The following is a 20,051-nucleotide window of genomic DNA, read 5'->3' on the forward strand; positions in this document are numbered from 1 at the left end:
AACCTAAGATTATAGAGAACGTTCTTGCTTTTAATTTACCATAATTATGTCAAAGGAGTAGAAATAATAATAATAATAATAATGATAACGATATTTTTATTTGATTCTTTTTCTATCAAATTGAAAATGAGAAAATAGGATAGTAGAACATTATGTTATGCATGCGTGGTTAATCCAATATTTTGTTTACACATATCGAGTTCCTGGAGAAATGATTAAGAACGTGCTTATCAGCTTGTTGCAGAAGTCTCCGCCTGAGGGGGCGGGGCTAGATGTGGGGTGAATAGCACGTTTCAAACCGGGGGCGGAGGCCCAGTGAGAGAGAGTGAGAGCGCTCTAAAATTACTACCGTACCTTCACCCTCCTCTCATCCTCTTCAGTTTTCAAGCATTTCTCGTAGAGGGAGGATACTACAGGCGTGGTTGCTCAGACCTTTTTGGTTTTATTTTGGGCCAAGTTCAACGAAGCTACCTGCTGTTTTCTCTCCCCACCACCCCCACTTTCCCCTTTTTGTTTTGCGATGGCCAAAGGAGAAGGAGCTGAACAATACTCCAATGCCAGTCTATTAAACAAGTCGGTCAGCTCGGATGTTATCAAGCTTTCAAGAAAGGTAAGAAGAGTATGTGGGGGAAAAAAGATTACAAATCTTGCTTTGGAGGTTTAAAAAAAAAAAATCCTATATGTTATTTCGCATTAAGGCGGAATAGGCACGTTTTCAGGAGTGAGTGTTGAAAGCTGGAATGAATGGAGCACACCCGGCAAACTGACGTTTCAAAGGCGTGAATCACGTACGTTAGCCGAGAAGGGGCGCGCGACGCTCACTTTGATCTCTTTTATACATTGGTGTAGCAAAATATGGCTAGGTATTACCCAGAACTGCATAAAATGAATTAAATAAAATATATAAAAGGTGGATGGAAGCAAACATGATCAATTCAATTTAAAAAACCGACTCAAGCCCAAGAGTGCCTCCCGCCCTGTCTTTTTCTCTCGTCAGCATGTCCTCTTAATATTTAAAATATGCTAATCTAGACGCTTAAAGGAGTCACGCGCAAAGAAGCTTTAAAATTTTAATATTTGGACGTTATGTATTTTAGTTTTTTTTCTGCTGCTCTCAAATGAGCCATCAAAACTAAATGTAAACCTCTAAAATGTTCATAACTAGGGCTATTTAAGACTCATATTCGCGTTAATTCATGCATTTCACAGCCATCTAAGCAGTTAATTTGTCACGTGCGTCAAAATGTGTCGGCAAGAAAATAAAATTTTAATGTCAGTAAATTACCCAGCTGAAAATATAACATCGGTCACATAGCGTCTTCGAGCAATATATGAAAGCACTGTATGTTCAGTTCAGGAATAACGCGACAATAATTTTGAATTACTGTACGAAAATAGGATGAAACTTTGCCTCAGGCTGTAACTCTATTGCCACAGGGGGATAAAAGGGTGTGACTAAAGTCGGTATGGGCTTGACTATTTGGCAACCATAACCTCAACAACTAATTGAAATTCCATAGTAATCTTGTCAAAATATTAACATTTTTTCCATCGCTCTGAACGCAACAGGAAGCGTCCACCGAGGTGACGTGTCAGAAACAGCTGAGGCAGTCAGGGGATCCTCTGAGAAAAGTCCCCGACCTTCTCTCTCTGTACTCGAACAAAAACGGAGCGGCTTGCAATCACAACTAACCTAATTCATAGCGACTTTGTTTGGAAACCCCCCTCCTCTTTTCCCACGTAATTCTTCTTATCAGAGTACAGTAGTAGCATGTAGCAAATGCACTGATATGTGTGCTATTTACAGTCAATGAGCTGATATGGAGGCTCTGAAAGTAGTGTTAAAAAGTTACTCGTTCTGTCACCCTTTTGTCACATTACTCGGTTAATAACTTATGTATTTTAGACAAAACTAGAACTTGTAAAACGTCAGCTTGTGTTTTACTGCATCCCAGGACATCCCAGAGTGCATAAAGAAGATCATAAAGATGAAGGTTATATGTTCTGGTGCTTCCGTGGGGAATAATCTTGTAATGTTTTTCTGTTCAACTTAAAACTACGGGTTTATAAGGTAGTCAGCAGCTCGTATTTCCGTCTCTTGTGTGCTCCTTTTGTTAAAAGAAAAACATCAGAACTTATCAAAATCAGAATTGGCATGTCTAAGAAATCCAGATATTGGTATCGGCTAGGAAAATCCTGATTAGTGAATGAGGGAAAATGTGCTGCATTTTCCTTTATGCATTGACTTGGAATTTATATCATATAAAACAATTATACCCCTATTCGATCACCCTTTATGCATCATAGCGGCTGACTTTTAATCTGATTTGAAGTAAAAAACAAACTTATCATCGAAAAAATTGTCAGATGCCGATCTCTGGTTGATCAGTTCATTTTTTTTGGTTTGTTATTGTTTTCATGTTTATTCTCCCTCATTGCAACGATGTCGCCATTGTAACTGGCAGTAAATCTAAACTAGGACACTTGAATGAGCACCAGACGTGATATGCTTGTAGACTAGGAGGAACAGGAAGTTGCACAATTCCTTTGCAATCAGGTCGAACAAGGTTTGAACCATTGAACCAGGTGAAGGAAAGAAAATCAAGTTATGCTTCTGCCACGGTGGCAGACAAGTGAATAAAATCTCACTTGTTGTCACAGGGCTTGCTTTTGTTGGGAAAGAGGGCATTTGTGGCCTAAACAAAGTGGAGTTGAGTGTATCAACAAGGGAGAAGCCTATTTACTCGCTTCGAGACGCAGCATTATCATACTATGTATTGTTTAAGGCAAAGCATTTTCCACACTAGTGACACATGTGGAACAAGGAGTGGTGGAAATGTACCTGTGTGGTTTAGAAAACATTTTCACACATAGATGGTATCACACAGGTTCATTTTGACTGGCCCCAGCGGCGGCTTTGTTGATTCCTGCGCTCCGATTGGTCAGGAATAGGGTGTGCTCTCACCTCACTTTCTGTGGTCAAACTGGCAGCGCTCCCCTTTTCCCCGCTTTGGGCTATTAAGTCAGTCCAGACTGCTGCCAAGGTCCTGTTGCCCTGGCAGCTCCTGACATGACCGACAACAGCGACGTTGTGGTGCCGCGGCCGACACTAGTCGCCTCAGTTTGTGTGCTGTCATTAGACAGAGTGTTTACTGTCCTGTCTGTTGAAGTATCAATTACGTCGACTGTGGAGAAAATGAAGAAGAATTGGCGCTTGTTGGGGAATCCATCTTGGTTGTTTCCTCGTGCTTGCCGTTTCTTCTGGTCAACGGGAACTCTCTCGTTCTTCAAGGAATCCGTGGTGATTAAAGATTTGGGCCAAATTTCTTATGAGACTCTTGCAAATATGTTTCTCCATCCTAATTCTGAGCGATGAGAGAGTGGCGAGACTGACGAGTTAAGGAGTTTAGAAAGAAACGGGGGAAAGCTCAGCAAATGACTCCAGAGGTTTGGGCGTGCTAAAGCTGGACGATTAAACAAAACCTTGAAGGTTCCTTGAATGTTCATTTTTCATTGACTTCATTGACTTGATGCATACATTTATTTATATAAGATGCAGCTGTCGGTTGATGGATCAGAATAGACCAATTTTTAATTGGCAAGAGTGTTCGATAAATCGGCCCAGATTTCCTTACTTTTGGGAGATTGACAATCTGCCAAAATTTAGAAGTGAAAGCAATAACATTGCTTTTTCTCATGAAAAATTGGCACTGGCAACATAGGTGACAAAATTGTGATCGGTGCAAATACTGGTCAAAACTGAGTTTCCAACATCAGGTCTATAGTTGAATCAACTAGCATCTTGTCGAGCATTTGATTAAAAATTAGATCATTTTTAGTTTTTTTGGTCATTTCTTAACTTTTCCATTCACATGCCAAAAAAGAAAAAAAAACAAGAAAAAAGAACGCAAGACAAAACTAGTATAGAAATGGATAAACAATATTTACATTTCTGTCAATGGCTGACCAAAATAAAATGAAACAAAACTGTAAGTAGAATCACCTTCACATTGTTATGCATAAGGAATCATCAAAATCAAAGTAGCAGAATCTTTCCTGTATATTTTTCACAGCTTTAATTTTCTGTTGGATTCAAAACTACCATCTATAAGTTGCAGAATTGCAGCGAAAGTGCTGGAGCACCTCTTCCCAACCTGTTGCCGTACACAAAGACTCAAATACTTTTTCAAACAAAGATTTTCTGGATTAATCGAACCTCTTTTTTTTGTTTTGTTTTTTGTTTTTCCCTCCTCAGCATGAGCACAGAACCAGGTTGTCGATCTGCAACAAGATCTGCTATGCAATCGGCGGTGCGCCCTACCAGATCACAGGATGTGCTCTGGGCTTCTTCCTGCAGCTCTACCTACTCGATGTAGCTCAGGTAAGCGACCTAAAACTTTACAGTTGTGCTTCTTAAAAAGAAAGTCTGTTTGTAATACGGTGGGGATTGTAACTGTGGGGGAAAGTTTCTAACTTGCTGACATTATTGGCTCTGCAATTAGGCTCTACTGTATCTGAAAGGATTAATGTGTGGGGGCTTGTTCTTTAAATATTTTGGAGGTGGGGAACAAAGCCAGGACAATGAGGAGGGTCTTGGTTTAATAGGCTCTTTCACTAATCTGATGGCTCGGGCCACAATAAGCCCCGTTGAGCCCGAGGCGTCGCTGGGTTTTGGCTTTGTTGGCCGTCCAAGGCGGCTCATTGCGGGGCCCTCTTTGGGTGACACAGCGTGGCGCAGATTGTACAGTCAGGAGTCGAAGTGCCTCCTTGGCCTGCTAAACGTCGCCTTATAAAGTTTAAGGTTATATATTTTTCTTTTACTGTTTTACTGCTGCTGTTCAGCTTTACAGGAGCAGTTTGAGATGTTTTCAGCTTACCTGGAACCAGTAAAACATCTACAGTGAAAGCACTGACAGTTTCTTCCTTGCAGTTGGATCCCTTCTACGCCTCGATCATCCTGTTCATCGGCCGAGCGTGGGATGCCGTGACGGACCCCACGGTGGGCTTCCTGGTCTCCCGGAGCCCGTGGACTCGTTTCGGGCGGATGATGCCCTGGTACGCCTGTTTTTTTGTTTGTTTGTTTGTTTGTTTTTAAATGGAACTATGCTTCTCCTGCTGAGACTTTTCGGTAGACCTCTGTGGAAGTTGGGGCTCTGCCAAACGCCACCCCTCCTGATGAGGCCCGGTTACATAACTTCACTTGTTATCACAAATTTGTTACTGAAGCAGCTTAATGGAGTGGTGGGGGGGCCCAGCAAGTGAATGGAAGATTTCCAGCCAGATTGGACACGTGTCATTGTTTAGGGGCGGGGCTTGAAGTGTCTGAGTCATCGTTGGGAGAGAAGTTACTATGAGGCAAATTAGCCTCTTCCTCGTTGCACTGTTTTGTACATTTGTTTTCTTTTTCCTCCTGCTCTATTTTCTCTTTCTATTCATCCAGTGGAGCGATTAACATTTGACTGAAAGAGTCCAGAATAGATTTTGGGAGGTTTGAACAACAAACAAAGCTGTTGGGTGTTGAGCCTAAACAAATCGAGCTTCTGCAGAAACGTTCTCTCGCACTCTTCCAACTGCAAGATACTTTGCATGGTTCTGCCAAATATAACTCCTACCCAGGAACGTGGTTAGATGGACACCAGCTACTTTACCTACCCTTTTTCATCTGGACAAAAAAAAAAAAAAACGTGCCCAACTGAAGTAGTTTTTTTTAATATTATTATTTGTAGCCCAGGACATTGTGTCTGTTCTAGAAAAAAAGTATCCTTTTTAAATTGTTTTTTTTAGTATTATTAAATTTTTCCAGGTGAATTTGAGTAAACATCTGCATCAGACAGAATATTGGTAGAAATACATGTTTAACCTGTGCCTTATAAATCTCATACCACTCTTTTTTTTTTTCCCCCATTTGAGCTCCTGCCACCCTCCCAAAAAATATCTGTGCACGCCCCTGCTCCCACCTGATGCAGAACTTGCCCTTTTTTCTCTTTCTCTCCTACAAAGTACACAATGTATTTTTCAGAAAGTATCTCTACTGACACACTCCTACTCTAAAGTGTTATCTGACAGCATTAGTACGTCATGACACCATTGATACCCTTTGTTTTTTCACGTTTTGTCTCGTTGCAAACTTCGAAACAAATGTTTTTGTTTTTTTTCTGGTGATAAATTATGAAATGCGCAAATAGTATCGCATGGAGTCATACGGCATGAGGCGGTTTCAAATTTGGTAATTTCTTTTGTGTGTGTGTGTGTATTGTAGAAGTCCAAAAGTGTCTCCTGCAAACATTTGGCCCTCATATCTGGTGGCCATATTTGACACACTGAGGGAAAGGGGGTGTGGGGTGTCAGCGAAGGGTCTGATTATAGAAGAGCTCGTCAGTTTCCTGTCAGCACATCACAGTGTGATTGTTAGGGGATGGAAACCGGCCAGTTGAGGAAAAGGTATTAAAAAAAGGCGAACAAGTTCACGGGAAGGGAAACGTCTCGGTGGTCCCCACTTAACATCTTCAAACGAGCCCTAAAGGGAGATGCATTATTCTCCCTCAGGTGTTCAATACACAAGAGCATGTGCTTTAATTCAATAATGACAAAAAGATTAAGTGGAGGTTTTTGTATCTGAGATCTTGCTACAAAGATCAATTCATTCACAAAATATTCAAATCTCATCTAAATTTTTAACTGGGCTTCCCTTTTTATGGAATAAAACAAAATGTCCTCATAATTAGCTAAACGGTAAAGCACGTAAAACTAGGTCACTCGGGCTGCTGACATGACGAGGTGAGACGCGTTTCCTCCACTTTTTATTTCGTCATTGGGGGGAAGAAGAGAAGGAGGAGGTGGGTGGGAGTGGGTGGGTGGAGGAGGAATGGTCGGCATGTTGGGTCACGTTATCCCCCAGCTCTGTTAGGTTGTACAGATGAGCGAGACACGGGAGGAAGCGGGCGAAGCGCTCCATTGTGAAGCTGAAGGGGAGGAGGGAACGGGGGAGAGCGGAGACGGCTTCTCATTGGTCTATCTGAGAACACACCACCTGTCTGGGCCAATCGCGTAGCGGCACACAGGAGTGTGGGATTTCTTTTCTTTTTTTTCTTTTTTTAAGATTGGTTGAGGAATCCAGAAGGTTACTCCAGTTCAGATTTCAGAATGAGGCTTTCTGTTGCAGCAGAGTTAGAAGTGAGCAACTTTTAAAATAAATAAAATGCTGTAGAAGGTAAATACGTGGCTTTTTTTGCCTCACCGCTGAGGCATTTATGAGCATTTTTAACATTTCTCAGGTCTAAAATGTCATTAAAGCATTAAGTAAACAAGCCACTGCTTGAGAACCAGAATGTTTGGCCAATTATTGCTATAATTGAAGCTACAGTCACACACCTAAACCCAATAATATGGACCTGAATTAAAAGGCACTAAAACAAGTCCAGGCAGCTTTGTGTGGCCAGATTATTTTTTTAAAGCTCACTTGTTGAGTTATCTGTCAGTTAAAGTGGCATTTCCCTCCAATCAGCAAAGCTAATAATATGCTTCCAGCCGCGGCATCAGGTTAGCGCTAATATAGGCTAAGCTGTCAGCTCCGTTCTGCAGGGTCACTGGGTGTGCAAATGCTGAAACAAGATTGCTGTTGGTAAGACACAAGACGATGTCATTTGTCATTAATACAGTACTATTTTCTGCTGAGGACAACCCCTCCCAGCCACCCCCAAAAAAACCAAAAACAAAACTAGACATCATGTTTGATTCTGTGTGAGACGTATTTATTTACATTCCTGAGTTTATCTTTGATGAAACATCTGCCGTGACTTGCCCGTCTCTTCTCACAAGGTCACAAGGTTCCAGTGAATGACATCATACGTGCAGTAAAGCAAAATAAATGTACCCCACCTCTTCCCCCCCCCGCTGTGCCTCAGAGCTACATTAGAAATAATGAGAGGCAGGATTTGTTTGGATCCTAGTCAACGACTCCGTGGGAGGAAACTGGGCGTGTCGCTTAGTTTACATACAGTAAAGACTGATCATGCTGACATGAACATGACTTCACATCTTGTTATGGTATTCCTGTAGATATTTTAGACAATCGGGATGACGAGTTCATTTCCTTCCCTGTTACTTTCCAGAATGTAAGTGTCGAGAGTGTTAGTCAGCCCACTTTTATCTTTAAACGAGATTGGGGCGGGGAAAAGATCCAGGAAATCTTCCGTACAACACGTTCTACAGCCGCATTCTTCTTTTTTAACCAAATGTAACCTTGAGATCAGGCCATACCTGAAGGTCACACCATTGGAGACGGACCAGTCAGAGCTTACCGGCTGATATCCAATCTCTGGTTGTTGTTCCGGTTCTGATTTTACATGGACGTTCTGTAATAGAATTGAAATAGAAGATTTTTTTTTTCTGGCTTTTCTTTCCTGTGTGCTTGCTTGTTAATGTTTATATAAGTAGGAAAGGTGACATCACACTGTGTGAGAGAGCACTTATTGCAAAACAATATTTGAAATAATAATAATAAAACGGCCGGTGGCGTCTTTGTCAATGATTGGCCTTGATTAGCGCCTCTAACATCACCATGCGTAACATTAGCGCTGTTAGCACAAATTCATTTTTAAAAATTTTTTTTTAAATCGGATGTACTGAAATTCAGCGACATGTAAAACTCAAAACTCTACCATTTATGCTCACAGTAAGAAACTGTCAACTCCCACACAAAATGTTTAGTGACAGAGTGGACTTACAATTTAAGAGAAGGGAAAAAAAAAAAAAAAAAAGATGCATCAGAAAAACCAACAAGAGTTTCTATACATCAGTGTGTGTGGTAGATCTATGGAAGTGATTAAACTATGAGCTCAAACAAAGTACAAATGGAAGCCAGCTTAAAAAAAAAAAGCTGCGCAAAAAGGAAATCATTAGATCTTTTCTCTTCCGCATGCTCCTTTTCAATTAAAGTGTGTAAAATTCAAGGTCATTTGATGGGACTATTTATCTTAGTTTCCCGTTCTTACTTTTTATTGTCTGTTCGAAATAAATAAATGTCTTTTCTGCTTCAGTCTCTGATGTTCTCTCTTTTCGTCCATCTGCAGGATCTTACTGTCCACCCCTTTTGCCGTGACGTCTTATTTCCTCATATGGTACGTCCCCCCCTTCGAACACGGCAAAGTCATCTGGTACATTTTATTCTACTGCGTCTTCCAGTCCCTGCAGACAGTAAGTCTCAAACCCAGATCAGAGTCCTAAACTTTGTGTGTTTTGAATTTCTTTGTTTATTCTATTTTTTACACTACTTATAGAGTCAGAATTGCAGACTCTGACCCAAATATATATACACACAAACTGCCACTAAAGTATGTCAGCATCTGTCATCACTCCATTGTATTAGGAGTGATGACAGATGATATTAGGAGGGCATGTTGTTGTTTCAGTACAATAACTTTGGAGCATGTATATATATATATATATATATATGTGTGTGGGTGTGTTTGACTTCACTTGCTTCTTGGTAAGGCCTCAGGCATTTTAAGCAAGCAGGATGAGTAACCTGCTTTCTGCTCCATAAAGCGACAGGTGTGGCTCAACACGGAGAGGGGTGGGGCTGCAGATTTAGAAGGAAAGAGGAAGGAATTGAGCAATCTACACTCACCTTGTTCTAAACGGAGTAGGAAATGTTCAGTCAATGACCTGTACATTCCAGACGTTTCATGTCTGTAATGTTTTCCAGGCTTCAACCCTTGTCATTTGAGGGGATAGGGTGTCGGTGCAACCTTAAAAAGTCATTAGTGTATCTAAGGGAAAAGCCTTAAAATGTCTTAAATTCAGTTTTAAAAAGTAAGTTGGCATTAAATGCGTTAATGACGGGTTTTAAATGTGTTATTCTTGTATATTCTATGAAGTTTTTTTTTTCTTTCCGTCAGGCAAAAGTTTGAGTCATGCCCAATCAACTTGAGGCTACCGCTAACTAGCTGCTAACAAAAACTTTGCTAGCTAAGTCTTTTGTGTCTCTCTCATGGTTAAGTGAAAAAAGGCTTGTCACTACGGGGGTCAGAGAACATTGCAAAATATGTAATTTCTTTTGCAAATTTCTGTCATAACACAGGTCTTACATTTCACTAGCTGCATTTCCAGTGACCATATTACTGTGCAAATTGGAAGTACACAAATTAATTTCCTTAATGGAAACACGGCAGTTTTAAAAAAAAAAAAAAAACTTGTTTTGATTAAAAACATTTTTGCGCTAGCATGAGGTAGTTTTGCAGTTGTATCAAAGCTGAATCACTTTTTTCGCACCTTTGATTAACAGCCAGATGTTACTACTGGTGGAAAATACAAAGAAGACAACAGGAAGTGGTAGGAGGAAGATGCCGCGGTGTGTTTTTATTTTAACGACTTAACACGTGAACAGACTTTTTCACGTGTGATTTTAATTGCGCTTCTTATGTAATGGAAACGCCGCAATTGGGACATTGTGCGTTTTCGACGTTAGCGGAACATCGACGAAGACTTGTGCACATTTGTAATGGAAACGCAGCTACTCTTAACGGTCTTAAAAAGTCTTATATTTGAACTGTTCAAACCTGCAGAAACCTTGAAGGGTTCTAACAACACATGATTAGTGTTGTTAGAAGGCCACACTAAACACGCTAGTAAATAATTTGCTCAGCTCATATTGTGGCCGCCGCCTCAAATTTTGTCTGAAATTTTGTTTCAACAAAAGTTGAAGTATGCTTCTTTTTTTTTTTGAGTCATAAACATAAATTTGATCTTCTTTTTTCCCAGTGCTTCCATGTGCCATACTCTGCCCTCACCATGTTCATCACCTCCGAGCAGAAGGAGAGGGACTCTGCTACGGCGTACAGTAAGTCCAACCTCAGCACCCAGGGGGGAAAAAAACTCCAGATTTCCCGTGTGGTGGCCTGACTTGATGTGTTCTGCTGGTCCCATCAGGGATGACGGTGGAGGTTCTGGGCACCGTCCTCGGCACGGCCATCCAGGGTCAGATTGTGGGCAACGCTCACGCCCCCTGCCTCTCTTCCAACTCCTCCAACTCTTCCAACTCCTCCAACTCCTCCATTCTCCTGAGCCACAACAACTCGGACCATTCCCTGCAGCACACGGTAAACAAATACTCTACACTTAAAAAAAATATATTTTTTAATCTTTTAACAGAAGTCAAAGTGAAATTTGGATCGGAGATGACGAATATCCACAAATATTTTTCTTATTTCTTCTCCTCTTGTTGTTGCAGAGGAACGCGTACATGATCGCGTCTGCCGTCATCTGCTCCATGTACGTCCTGTGTGCCATCGTCCTGTTCTCCGGCGTGAGGGAACACGGTGAGCGCCGACTCAGTCAGCTCTCACTCAGTCACATCAGCTGATTAGCCAATAGGAAGCCTCGGATGTGGCCTGACTCTGTGGGCTGACTCGCGTGTGAGAACAAGCGAGCAGCCAGCTGTGGTTTGAGCTGAAAGTGTTGTGAGGCGTAATGAGCCTCACAAGGCACGTTTGTCCAGTAAATGATGAGCTTTGAAGACGGCTTGTTGTGGGGAAAAAAATGTGTAAAGAATCAGAGAGAGGGAGATTTCTGAAGTAGGAATCGGATTTAATTAATAATGTTTCACTAATGGCTGTTTCTTTGTGTGTTTTCAGAGGCTATGGGGATCAGATCGAAGCCGATGCCCTTCCTTAAAGGCATTAAGATGGTGATGGGGTACGGGCCGTATGCCAAGCTGGTCATGGGCTTCCTCTTCACCTCACTGGCTTTCATGGTGCGTACCAATCCTCATGAAAAACCCAGGGGGAAACAAATCATTTCAGAACCTTTTCCACCTGGTCGCGTCACACACATTCTGTGTGACACGGCTGGAGAAGTCCTAGGAATGTTTAGGAGCATAAAAGCCGCCACACCCAAACGTGTGAATCGATTTGGATCAGGTTGCTGTCATGCTGCAACTTGATTCCCCTTGGTGTAAGAGAAATGTTGGAAATGTTCTTCAGTTTACTACAGCCAGCTGAACATCACACTAGCCCCAAGCATAATGCTGCCAACACCATGTGAGGTTATAGTTGTACTTTTTGGAGTTATAAAACGGTAAATATGGCTCTGATTTTCCTAATTTTGGGATATTGGCAAAATACTGGAATCGCTGTTGCCAACTTGGCAACCATGTCGCTAAATTTAGTGACTTTTCAGACAAAAAAAAAAAATCTGAATTGGTGATCTGAGACATTATTCATCAGATATTATTTTTTAATTTTCGCTTGTTAAAAAGTTGGTTTGGTTTCATTTTGCAGTTGAATTCTGCAGGTTAAAAGTCAAATTAAAGGAGGAAAAAGTTCTCAAATGAATTGACTTGTTGGCATTTTAATACAAGGGCTTTAAACTTTTCATATTATTCTATTACAAATATTTTTGGATTTACTCATCATGCTATATGCTTTCACAGACATATGTGTGTTTTTGTAAAATCATGATTTTTATTTTGTTTTTCCAGCTCCTGGAGGGAAACTTTGCTCTCTTCTGCAGCGCCACGTTGGGCTTCAGGAAGGACTTCCACAACATCCTGCTGGTCATCATGGTGAGCGCTCGCACGCCTTTACACGCACAGGTGGCGTTTTCAGACGGGACGCAACCCACAACGGGTCCGATTTTCGCGGAACAAGTGGAACAAAGAGCTCTCCCTGCCCGAGGCGAGGGAATAAATCGTGTCCAGTACAAGGCCGGCTCTGTGGTCGGACATAAAACAGTTTCTCCTGGCTGGAGCTTTCGGTAACTCAAAGCGCCTCCGCCTCTGAATGCCACGCTGTTCCCACAGACGGTCAGGGAGCCACATTCTTCTCTCGCCTTTGTTCCCCCGTCTGATATAAACCTGAGAATTGAGTTGGCGGATCCCGACCTTTTTTATTCGACATCACAAGTGGCGGGGCCAAACGAGTCCAGGTCAGCGAGGGTGAAAAGATTACTTTAAGCTTTTACTTTATGGAAAGGATTACAAAGCCACTTTAATGTAAGTACATTACATTTAGTGAAGCAATTATTCTGGAAAAAAAAAAAAAAAGGAAAAATAACCCCACATGATATTTTCCATAATCAGCACTAAAACGTCCTAATCCGTACCTTCTGTCATTTTAGTGAAAATGTCTGGCTAATCCGACGGGATTACAGAGTCAGGACCTTCATGTCTTGGAAAAAATATTCACATTATTCTGGTTGTGACATGGCCAGATAAAAAAAAAAAAAAACTCAAATTTATTGCCAATTCTTCACTGCAACATTCAAGGTCACTCAGATTGGACAGAGATCTTCTATTCAAAGTTTCACATTGGATTTTCTATAGCAGAGGGTGTCCAAACTGAGGGCCGAGGGCCGTTTGTGGCCCTTGGGGTCTGTATGTCTACAAATTTAACCCACCAGCAAATGGAGCTGATGCCGATGAACACTTCTTTTAATTATAATTTTTTTACATGCGAGTTTTGAGATGATATATTCTTAAATGAGAAATGTACACTGCAAGTTTATTTTTTTTTTAATTAGTCAAGTTTTTTTACTTTTATTTCTCAACACACTTAGGCAGCCGATCATTAAGCTTTGCTAAAGATGACAATATGCATGTTTAAAATGCCAAAAATGAAGGCTTTTCTATAAAACTATTTGGCATTTTTAATTGGGGACTTTTTGGATTCTTCTCCGGAAGATTCCATTGTGATTTTCAGCATTTAAAATTTTTTTATTTGTTTTCATTTAGCTTGAATCAGCAGTGTTTACATGATAAAAATCTTGCTTGCTGATGAGAGTCTTTGATTACTGTGGAAGAAGAGGAAAAAGATAAAGCAGATAAAACTCCACAAACATGGTGGAAAACTACTGCTGCACAATGACCTTTTCTTTTTTTTTCTGCTCACTCATGAAGATGTCCAGCTGGTTTCAGAAAGCAGCTCATATTTGCTTTCGTTGGAGCCTTATTATATTGGGCTTCTCTGGTAAAAGAGCTGCAGGGACACAACTGAAGGTCATCAGTTGGAATGTTGAGCTCTTATTTGCAAATATATTGATGTTTTCTTTCTTTCTTTCTTTTTTCCTCCCTGCAGCTCTCCGCTACGCTGGCCATCCCGTTCTGGCAGTGGTTCCTGACTCGCTTCGGGAAGAAAACGGCAGCTTATGTCGGATCCTTGGTAAAGCCGCGCTTCCTCTCCAAATCTGATGTTGCTAGTAAAATTTGGAAATTATTATTAACTCTGTGATTATTTTTTTTTCACCCTCTTCCTCCCAGTCTGCCGTTCCCTTCATGATCATGGTGGTGTGTGTACCGAAAAACCTCATCGTCACCTACATCGTGTCTTTTGCCTCTGGCGTGGCGGTGGCTGCAGCCTTCCTGCTGCCCTGGTAAAAAAAACAAACAAAAAAACAACGCTAATCACTCATCTGGATTTTATTTTATTTTATTCAGGCACTTTGCAGGCAGCTTTTATGAAGCGGTTCTTGCTCTCCTCCTCCTCAGGTCCATGCTGCCTGACGTCGTTGACGATTTCCAGGTTCGGAACCCGGAATCCACGGGACACGAAGCCATCTTTTATTCCTTCTACGTTTTCTTCACCAAGTTCGCCTCTGGCATCTCGCTAGGCATTTCCACGCTGAGTTTAGAGTAAGAGCTCACACAGAAAGACGACTGCACATTCTAAACTACTCTGGACCAGGCACAGCTTAGGATTTACAAAATGCAAACAAAAATATACGGAGTCACTTTAGAGACGTTTTTTTTCTTCTTTCCCCCCAACTTGAACCAAACAGTCTAACTAGAAATGGCATGACAGAAATGCTTTTAAAGCGTCACGGTTCTTCTGCAGTCCTAAAATAATGGAATATGATTAGATTATTTCTAAATGTGGAAAATTTAAAATCTGAGAATTTCTTATTCTAATGTCTAAAAGTAAAACTCTTAATCTGAATTACGTAAGAATATATAGGTTTTTAGGTTTAGAGTTTGCTCTGGGCCGATTCATCGGTGCACCTCTAATTTTGACACATCTACATTTGTCCAGATGCAAAAAAAGAGCAAAATATTCTTTTGATTCCCTGAAGATAAAAAGCACTTCAGCCATTGTTGTTTCTTGATTTGTGTCAATAAAAATAGTATGAAATCAGATAATTAGTGTTTACCATAATGTACAGAAAACACAGTTTTTAAAAAAGAAATCCAGAAAATTCAAAGTGGGAAAACGATGGCATGTTGAAAGCATAGCGACTCTGCCAGGCTTTCAGGGGAGACGTGTCAGTCTCTAGTCAAAAGTCTAAATCCAATCAAATCGCCCAAAACCCTGTGACTGATGGCTAACTTTCTGCTCAGTTGACTCACTGCGAAGGTTTGTTTCCGATGCGTAACCGTTTTTCTGTGATCCGTTTTTAGCTTTGCTGGATACATTACCAGAGGTTGCTCCCAGCCTAAGGAAGTGGATCTGACCTTGAAGGTGTTGGTTTCGGCCGCCCCCGTCGTCCTCATCTTCATTGGCCTGGGAATCCTGTACACGTACCCCATCACCGAGGAGAGGAGGCAGGGCAACCGCAAGATCCTACAAGAGCTCAGGTAAGATGTCTTGGATAGTTGCCATGGAAACTGTGTTTTCTTTTTCATCTAAAGATAATGCAAAGTTTTTCCAAGGATGAACAATACGACGACTCCAACATCGTTGTCTGCTGATATTGTTTTTTTTTTTAACATATCGGTATCGGTCCGATAAATACCAACAAGAGAATTTTTTTATTTTTTTTTTATTGTGTTGCCATCTGTTTTTTTTTTTTTTTTTTTAAGTGTCAAAATGATATTACAGGATTAAAAAAATGAAATAGATATCGATGTCAGCCCAAATTTTCACATCGGTGCAACCCTAAACTGTGTCATTATTTCAATATATATTTCAAAACACTTTTCCTCCCTCTGCAGGGACGAGGCAGATTCGGCGTCGGACTCCTCAGAGGTGACGGAAATGATCTAGCGCATCTTCTGAAAGCAACTTCTGGACCAATCTGTTGGCCGGCTGGCATTTTGCACTGGGCGGGACCAACGGACCAGGACCCGGACCTTCCCTAACCCCCCCGGGGGCCCGTCGGACCGCACAGGAACCGGATTGTACGGCCAACACTGTTGCTGCTGCTGAGAATCCAAGTACAAAAACGGATGAGCCTACCTGACTGAGACCTTTCCCAAAAAACATCCCGCTCCTCCATTTTTGTTTTTTTTTTATACCCGTGATGGTTTCCTGGTGTGACTTTCGACGCCTCGCCAAGCCTTACCTTTTTGTACGACGTGCTACTATTGAGTACAAAGTGAGAATCCTTTTAAAGGTTGGTCTCTAAATAAAATTGCACAAAGAAATGTAAAAAAGAAACGGGTTGGAGGGGTAAATTTGCATTAATGGTGCTTTTGTACATACGACACTGAACAGTAACGACCTTTAGCGCTGCGCTGGAAATGACGTCACAGTAGACTTGCAAACATCGGAAGAAACTGCCATTTTGTAATTTTGTTTTTTGTGTCTTTTGCCTGAATTTCACTCGTATTTCAGAGACAAAATTTGAAAGAAAAAAAAAAAGCACAAACTGACGAGTGCCAATCGCTCACTGAATATCTCATCATAGTTTACAAGAACGAATCAAGTGTTCGCATCGCGTGAACGCAGCGAGTTTGCACAAAAAAGAAAAACTGCAGTTTCTCCAGTCAACTGTTTTTTAAATTTATTATTTATAACAGCTACTAATGACCGTGTCATTTCTTAACGCTTTAATTTCTTCAAACCTGGAGCAAAACCTTGACGACAGCTAGCACATATGTTTAAATATTAATTTAAATATTTATTAGTGTGATTTTCACAGTCCTCCTCTTTGCAGTATTTAAAACCTATTTAAGGTCTGTACAGTCGCGCTAACAGAAGCCACAAAGCTTCTCGTTCAGTTTTTTTTTTTTTTTTTAAATGTGACGCGTGCATCTTTCGGTGGATGTTGCCATTACTACAATCTTACGGTAAATAAAAAGTTTGTACGCTCCTGTTAAAACGGCAGTAAAAGACAGAAAATATACCGGATAAGATTTTTGAAACGATCCACCTTTACATCATAAATTCCTGCTGTTGCAACAGGAGTGTGTAGACTTCTTTTTTTACTATTCTTACCTCTTCTACAACACTGTATGTATTTAAAAAAAAAGGGAACACACACAGTTTTGATTGGAAAAATGAGTGTGAAGACAGAGCAGTGACATTGTTTTTTCTTTTAATCTTTAAATATTGTATATAAAAACAACCAGGACACTTTGATCACCTCAGTTCTCCAAAAGTGGGAAAAAAAACAAAAAAACTTAAGAGGACCGACATGTTTCATATCAGCCGATATGGAAATGTGTATATGTAGTGTCATATGTTATACATACTGTTACATCTTGGACGTGACAACTAAGTTGCCATAGTGATTTTTATTATTTTTTTTTATGCATTAAGCTCTTCCTCTATCCCTTCCGAACGATACTGTATGTGCCATCGTCACTCACTGAAATTTGTAGCTATTGTACATCCTGTAAATGTTTTGTTCTCGTCGGTGCGTAGTGTTTTTACGCGTGTGTCTCATGACCGAGGCTGTTGATGAAATGTGTGAGCTTTAGTCCTGCATGGGGGCACGCAAGCCTCGGAGACTGCGCCTCCTGTTTATATGTAAATATTGTACGTAAACATGTAAATAGATATTTGTTTGCAAGTGAATGGATTTCTGTACACTGTACTGTAGTTATTTAAGAAAAGAAATACTGTGATGGAAGGAAATAATAAAAGATGATTAAGTGGAATGAAAATGACTTTTTCCCAATTCATGCAAAATACTCTACAGAACACAAGCATTGCATGTTACATGTGCAATTTTTCACATTGCACATATAATATGATGTTCTAACACAAAATTTTAATAATAGGAACAAATGCTGGATATATAACTGAATCTGTATAGCGTAGGTTTCACTTGAGAGAATTTACTGTAATGGGTTGAATTTTTGATCAAACTTATCTAGAATTAGCTGGGATTAATATTCATAAAATATTAGCAAGAAATCCCATTAAAAGAAATTGTTTACGTTAAAATTAAACCTTGAAATTCTACATTAAAGGGCTGAACTTGATGTGTTTAATATTTTCAATATTACAAACCGACAGTCTTCAAGCTAGCGCATACTGCCACCTAGTGTTGGCGCGATGTAAAACATTCAGAACTTTGGCAAAAAGTAAATAAAAAAAGATGTCTAGCTAAACTGTGCTAACCTTACACTTTTCAAAATGGTAAACACAAATGCGTGCCACACTTTTCAGATGTTTATCGCAAAGAGAAAAAATATCACTTTCCATCTACTTATGCTCTACATTGATTTGATATAAAATCTCAAACTATACTGTGGCATGTTGTTTGTAATGTCACAAAATATATAATAAGCATTTATTTAAATACATTAATCAAACGGTAAAAGTAGACATAGTTTTAAGCTGTTTTTCAGCAATATTGACGATGCGTTTTTATTGTGAAAACCAGCCCTCAAACCGGAAGCGCTTCCGTTCTTGTAATTAACCAACAAAAAGCTATAAAATTTATTTACACTTTTTAACCCACAAAGCGGAAGGTATCCCACCAAAACATATACCCCGAATAAGGACACCTAAAGGAAACTTCACCATCTTCAGCTCCATTCGTTGGGTTTGTTATTAAGCCGAAATGGCCGCCAACCCTCCCGGACAGGGCTCCCAGAACAAAACCCGAGTGGCCATTCTGGCGGAGCTGGACAAGGAGAAGCGGCGGCTGCTGCAGAGCCAGTCCATGAACAGTCCCGGAGCCAACATCCCGCTGTCGGGCCGGAGCAGCCTGAAGGAGGCGAGGGACAGCGCGGAGCAGCAGCACATCGCCGCCCAGCAGAAGGCCGCCCTGCAGCACGCTCACGTCCACTCCTCCGGCTTCTTCATCACCCAGGACTCCTCGTTCGGGAACCTCATCCTCCCGGTGCTTCCCCGACTGGAGCCCGACTTCTGACTGAGCAGCACAGCTGACCCTGGTGGTCCGACTTGAACTCACAAAAAGCGGAGTTTGTTAGCTGTGAACGGAAGAGTGGCACCACGGTGTTTTCTTGGTCACTTTTTTATTATGAGATAGAAACGTAAGAAAGTTATTTCAGGTTCAGAATGTTGTTCATAGGCTTAAAGTATGAAAGCTTCAGTTAAAGAGCCATATATATATCTTATGTCATGTTTACTAGCAGTACATTTTTTGAATAAGCTATTGGACCACAGCTTGCTGTCAGAACAGTGTTTACAGTTTACTGGCCAGAGTTATGGCTCTCTGCCAGGGTGCCCTTCAGTCGGAGGGCGCAAGATCACTTGAAGGGGAGAAAGTGGTCCGACAGGTTCATCCCTAAAAAGTATTCTGTTTGTTTTTGTCCGTTCTCATTAATGTAGATTAGAGGCCCACCACCCGCCCTATGTTGTGCTGTGTATGCACTATAAGGAAAAAATGACTACAAATATTTGTTTCTTTTTTCATCAATACCTATCTATCTATCTGTCTGTACCACAGCTGGTTGTTCTGTTTTATACTTTGTAACATACTATAGTCAGTACTACACTCTGTACGTCATGTTTATGTTTTGTTAGTTGCCGTTACAGGTTTTCATCATTGTAATTTTCATTCAAAAGTGTGTTTAATTATCCATGTCTTTATTTCTGTCTTTGTAATGTGTACAGAAATATAATGTGCAGCTAAAAGAGGTGTTTATTTCCCTAAAATTTATATTTTTCCCCCCTCCGTTTTCAAAGCAGCATACGTTCTCAGATCTGAAAGTGAATGTTCTGGACTTTAAGCTGCCACCTCTAAAGTGTATAAAGGATTTTTCTAAGCTAACAAAAATATGAAGTGTTTTTTCTGTAATTGGTTCATTGTGATTTTTAAGATAAATTTTCTCACTTTTTAAGTCTTGAGTTGCAGGCGGTTAGGTTGAGGTTGAGCCCAGGTCTTGTGATCAGAGGGTGGAGGTTCTGAATAATAAGTAATCA

At 40.7% G+C, this 20,051-nt stretch overlaps 2 protein-coding genes across 2 annotated transcripts; both read left to right on the plus strand.

Moving 5' to 3' along the window:
• Positions 1 to 279: 279 nt before the first annotated feature.
• Positions 280 to 17,818, plus strand: mfsd2ab (MFSD2 lysolipid transporter A, lysophospholipid b). Its single transcript, XM_008421485.3, has 14 exons — positions 280 to 610; positions 4,256 to 4,381; positions 4,931 to 5,055; positions 9,072 to 9,195; positions 10,762 to 10,840; positions 10,930 to 11,099; positions 11,231 to 11,318; positions 11,634 to 11,752; positions 12,479 to 12,562; positions 14,073 to 14,156; positions 14,255 to 14,367; positions 14,483 to 14,626; positions 15,389 to 15,565; positions 15,923 to 17,818. The coding sequence occupies exons 1-14, from the start codon at positions 521 to 523 to the stop codon at positions 15,972 to 15,974; spliced, it is 1,575 nt and encodes a 524-aa protein (XP_008419707.2). The 5' UTR covers positions 280 to 520; the 3' UTR covers positions 15,975 to 17,818.
• Positions 17,819 to 18,554: 736 nt separating this feature from the next.
• LOC103472103 (SOSS complex subunit C-like) lies at positions 18,555 to 19,926 on the plus strand. Its single transcript, XM_008421486.3, has one exon. The coding sequence runs from the start codon at positions 18,724 to 18,726 to the stop codon at positions 19,033 to 19,035; it is 312 nt and encodes a 103-aa protein (XP_008419708.1). The 5' UTR covers positions 18,555 to 18,723; the 3' UTR covers positions 19,036 to 19,926.
• The last annotated feature ends 125 nt before the right edge of the window (positions 19,927 to 20,051 follow it).

Source organism: Poecilia reticulata, chromosome 11, assembly GCF_904066995.2.
Source record: "Poecilia reticulata chromosome 11, P_reticulata-male-v2, whole genome shotgun sequence".
In the NCBI taxonomy this organism is placed as follows: domain Eukaryota; kingdom Metazoa; phylum Chordata; class Actinopteri; order Cyprinodontiformes; family Poeciliidae; genus Poecilia; species Poecilia reticulata.

Coding starts and splice junctions, on each gene's coding strand:
- mfsd2ab (XM_008421485.3), top strand. CDS start 521: ATGGCCAAAGGAGAAGGAGCTGAACAATACTCCAATGCCAGTCTATTA. Junction 9,196..10,761: donor TCTTCCAGTCCCTGCAGACA/GTAAGTCTCAAA, acceptor CTTTTTTCCCAG/TGCTTCCATGTGCCATACTC. Junction 10,841..10,929: donor GGACTCTGCTACGGCGTACA/GTAAGTCCAACC, acceptor TGGTCCCATCAG/GGATGACGGTGGAGGTTCTG.
- LOC103472103 (XM_008421486.3), top strand. CDS start 18,724: ATGGCCGCCAACCCTCCCGGACAGGGCTCCCAGAACAAAACCCGAGTG.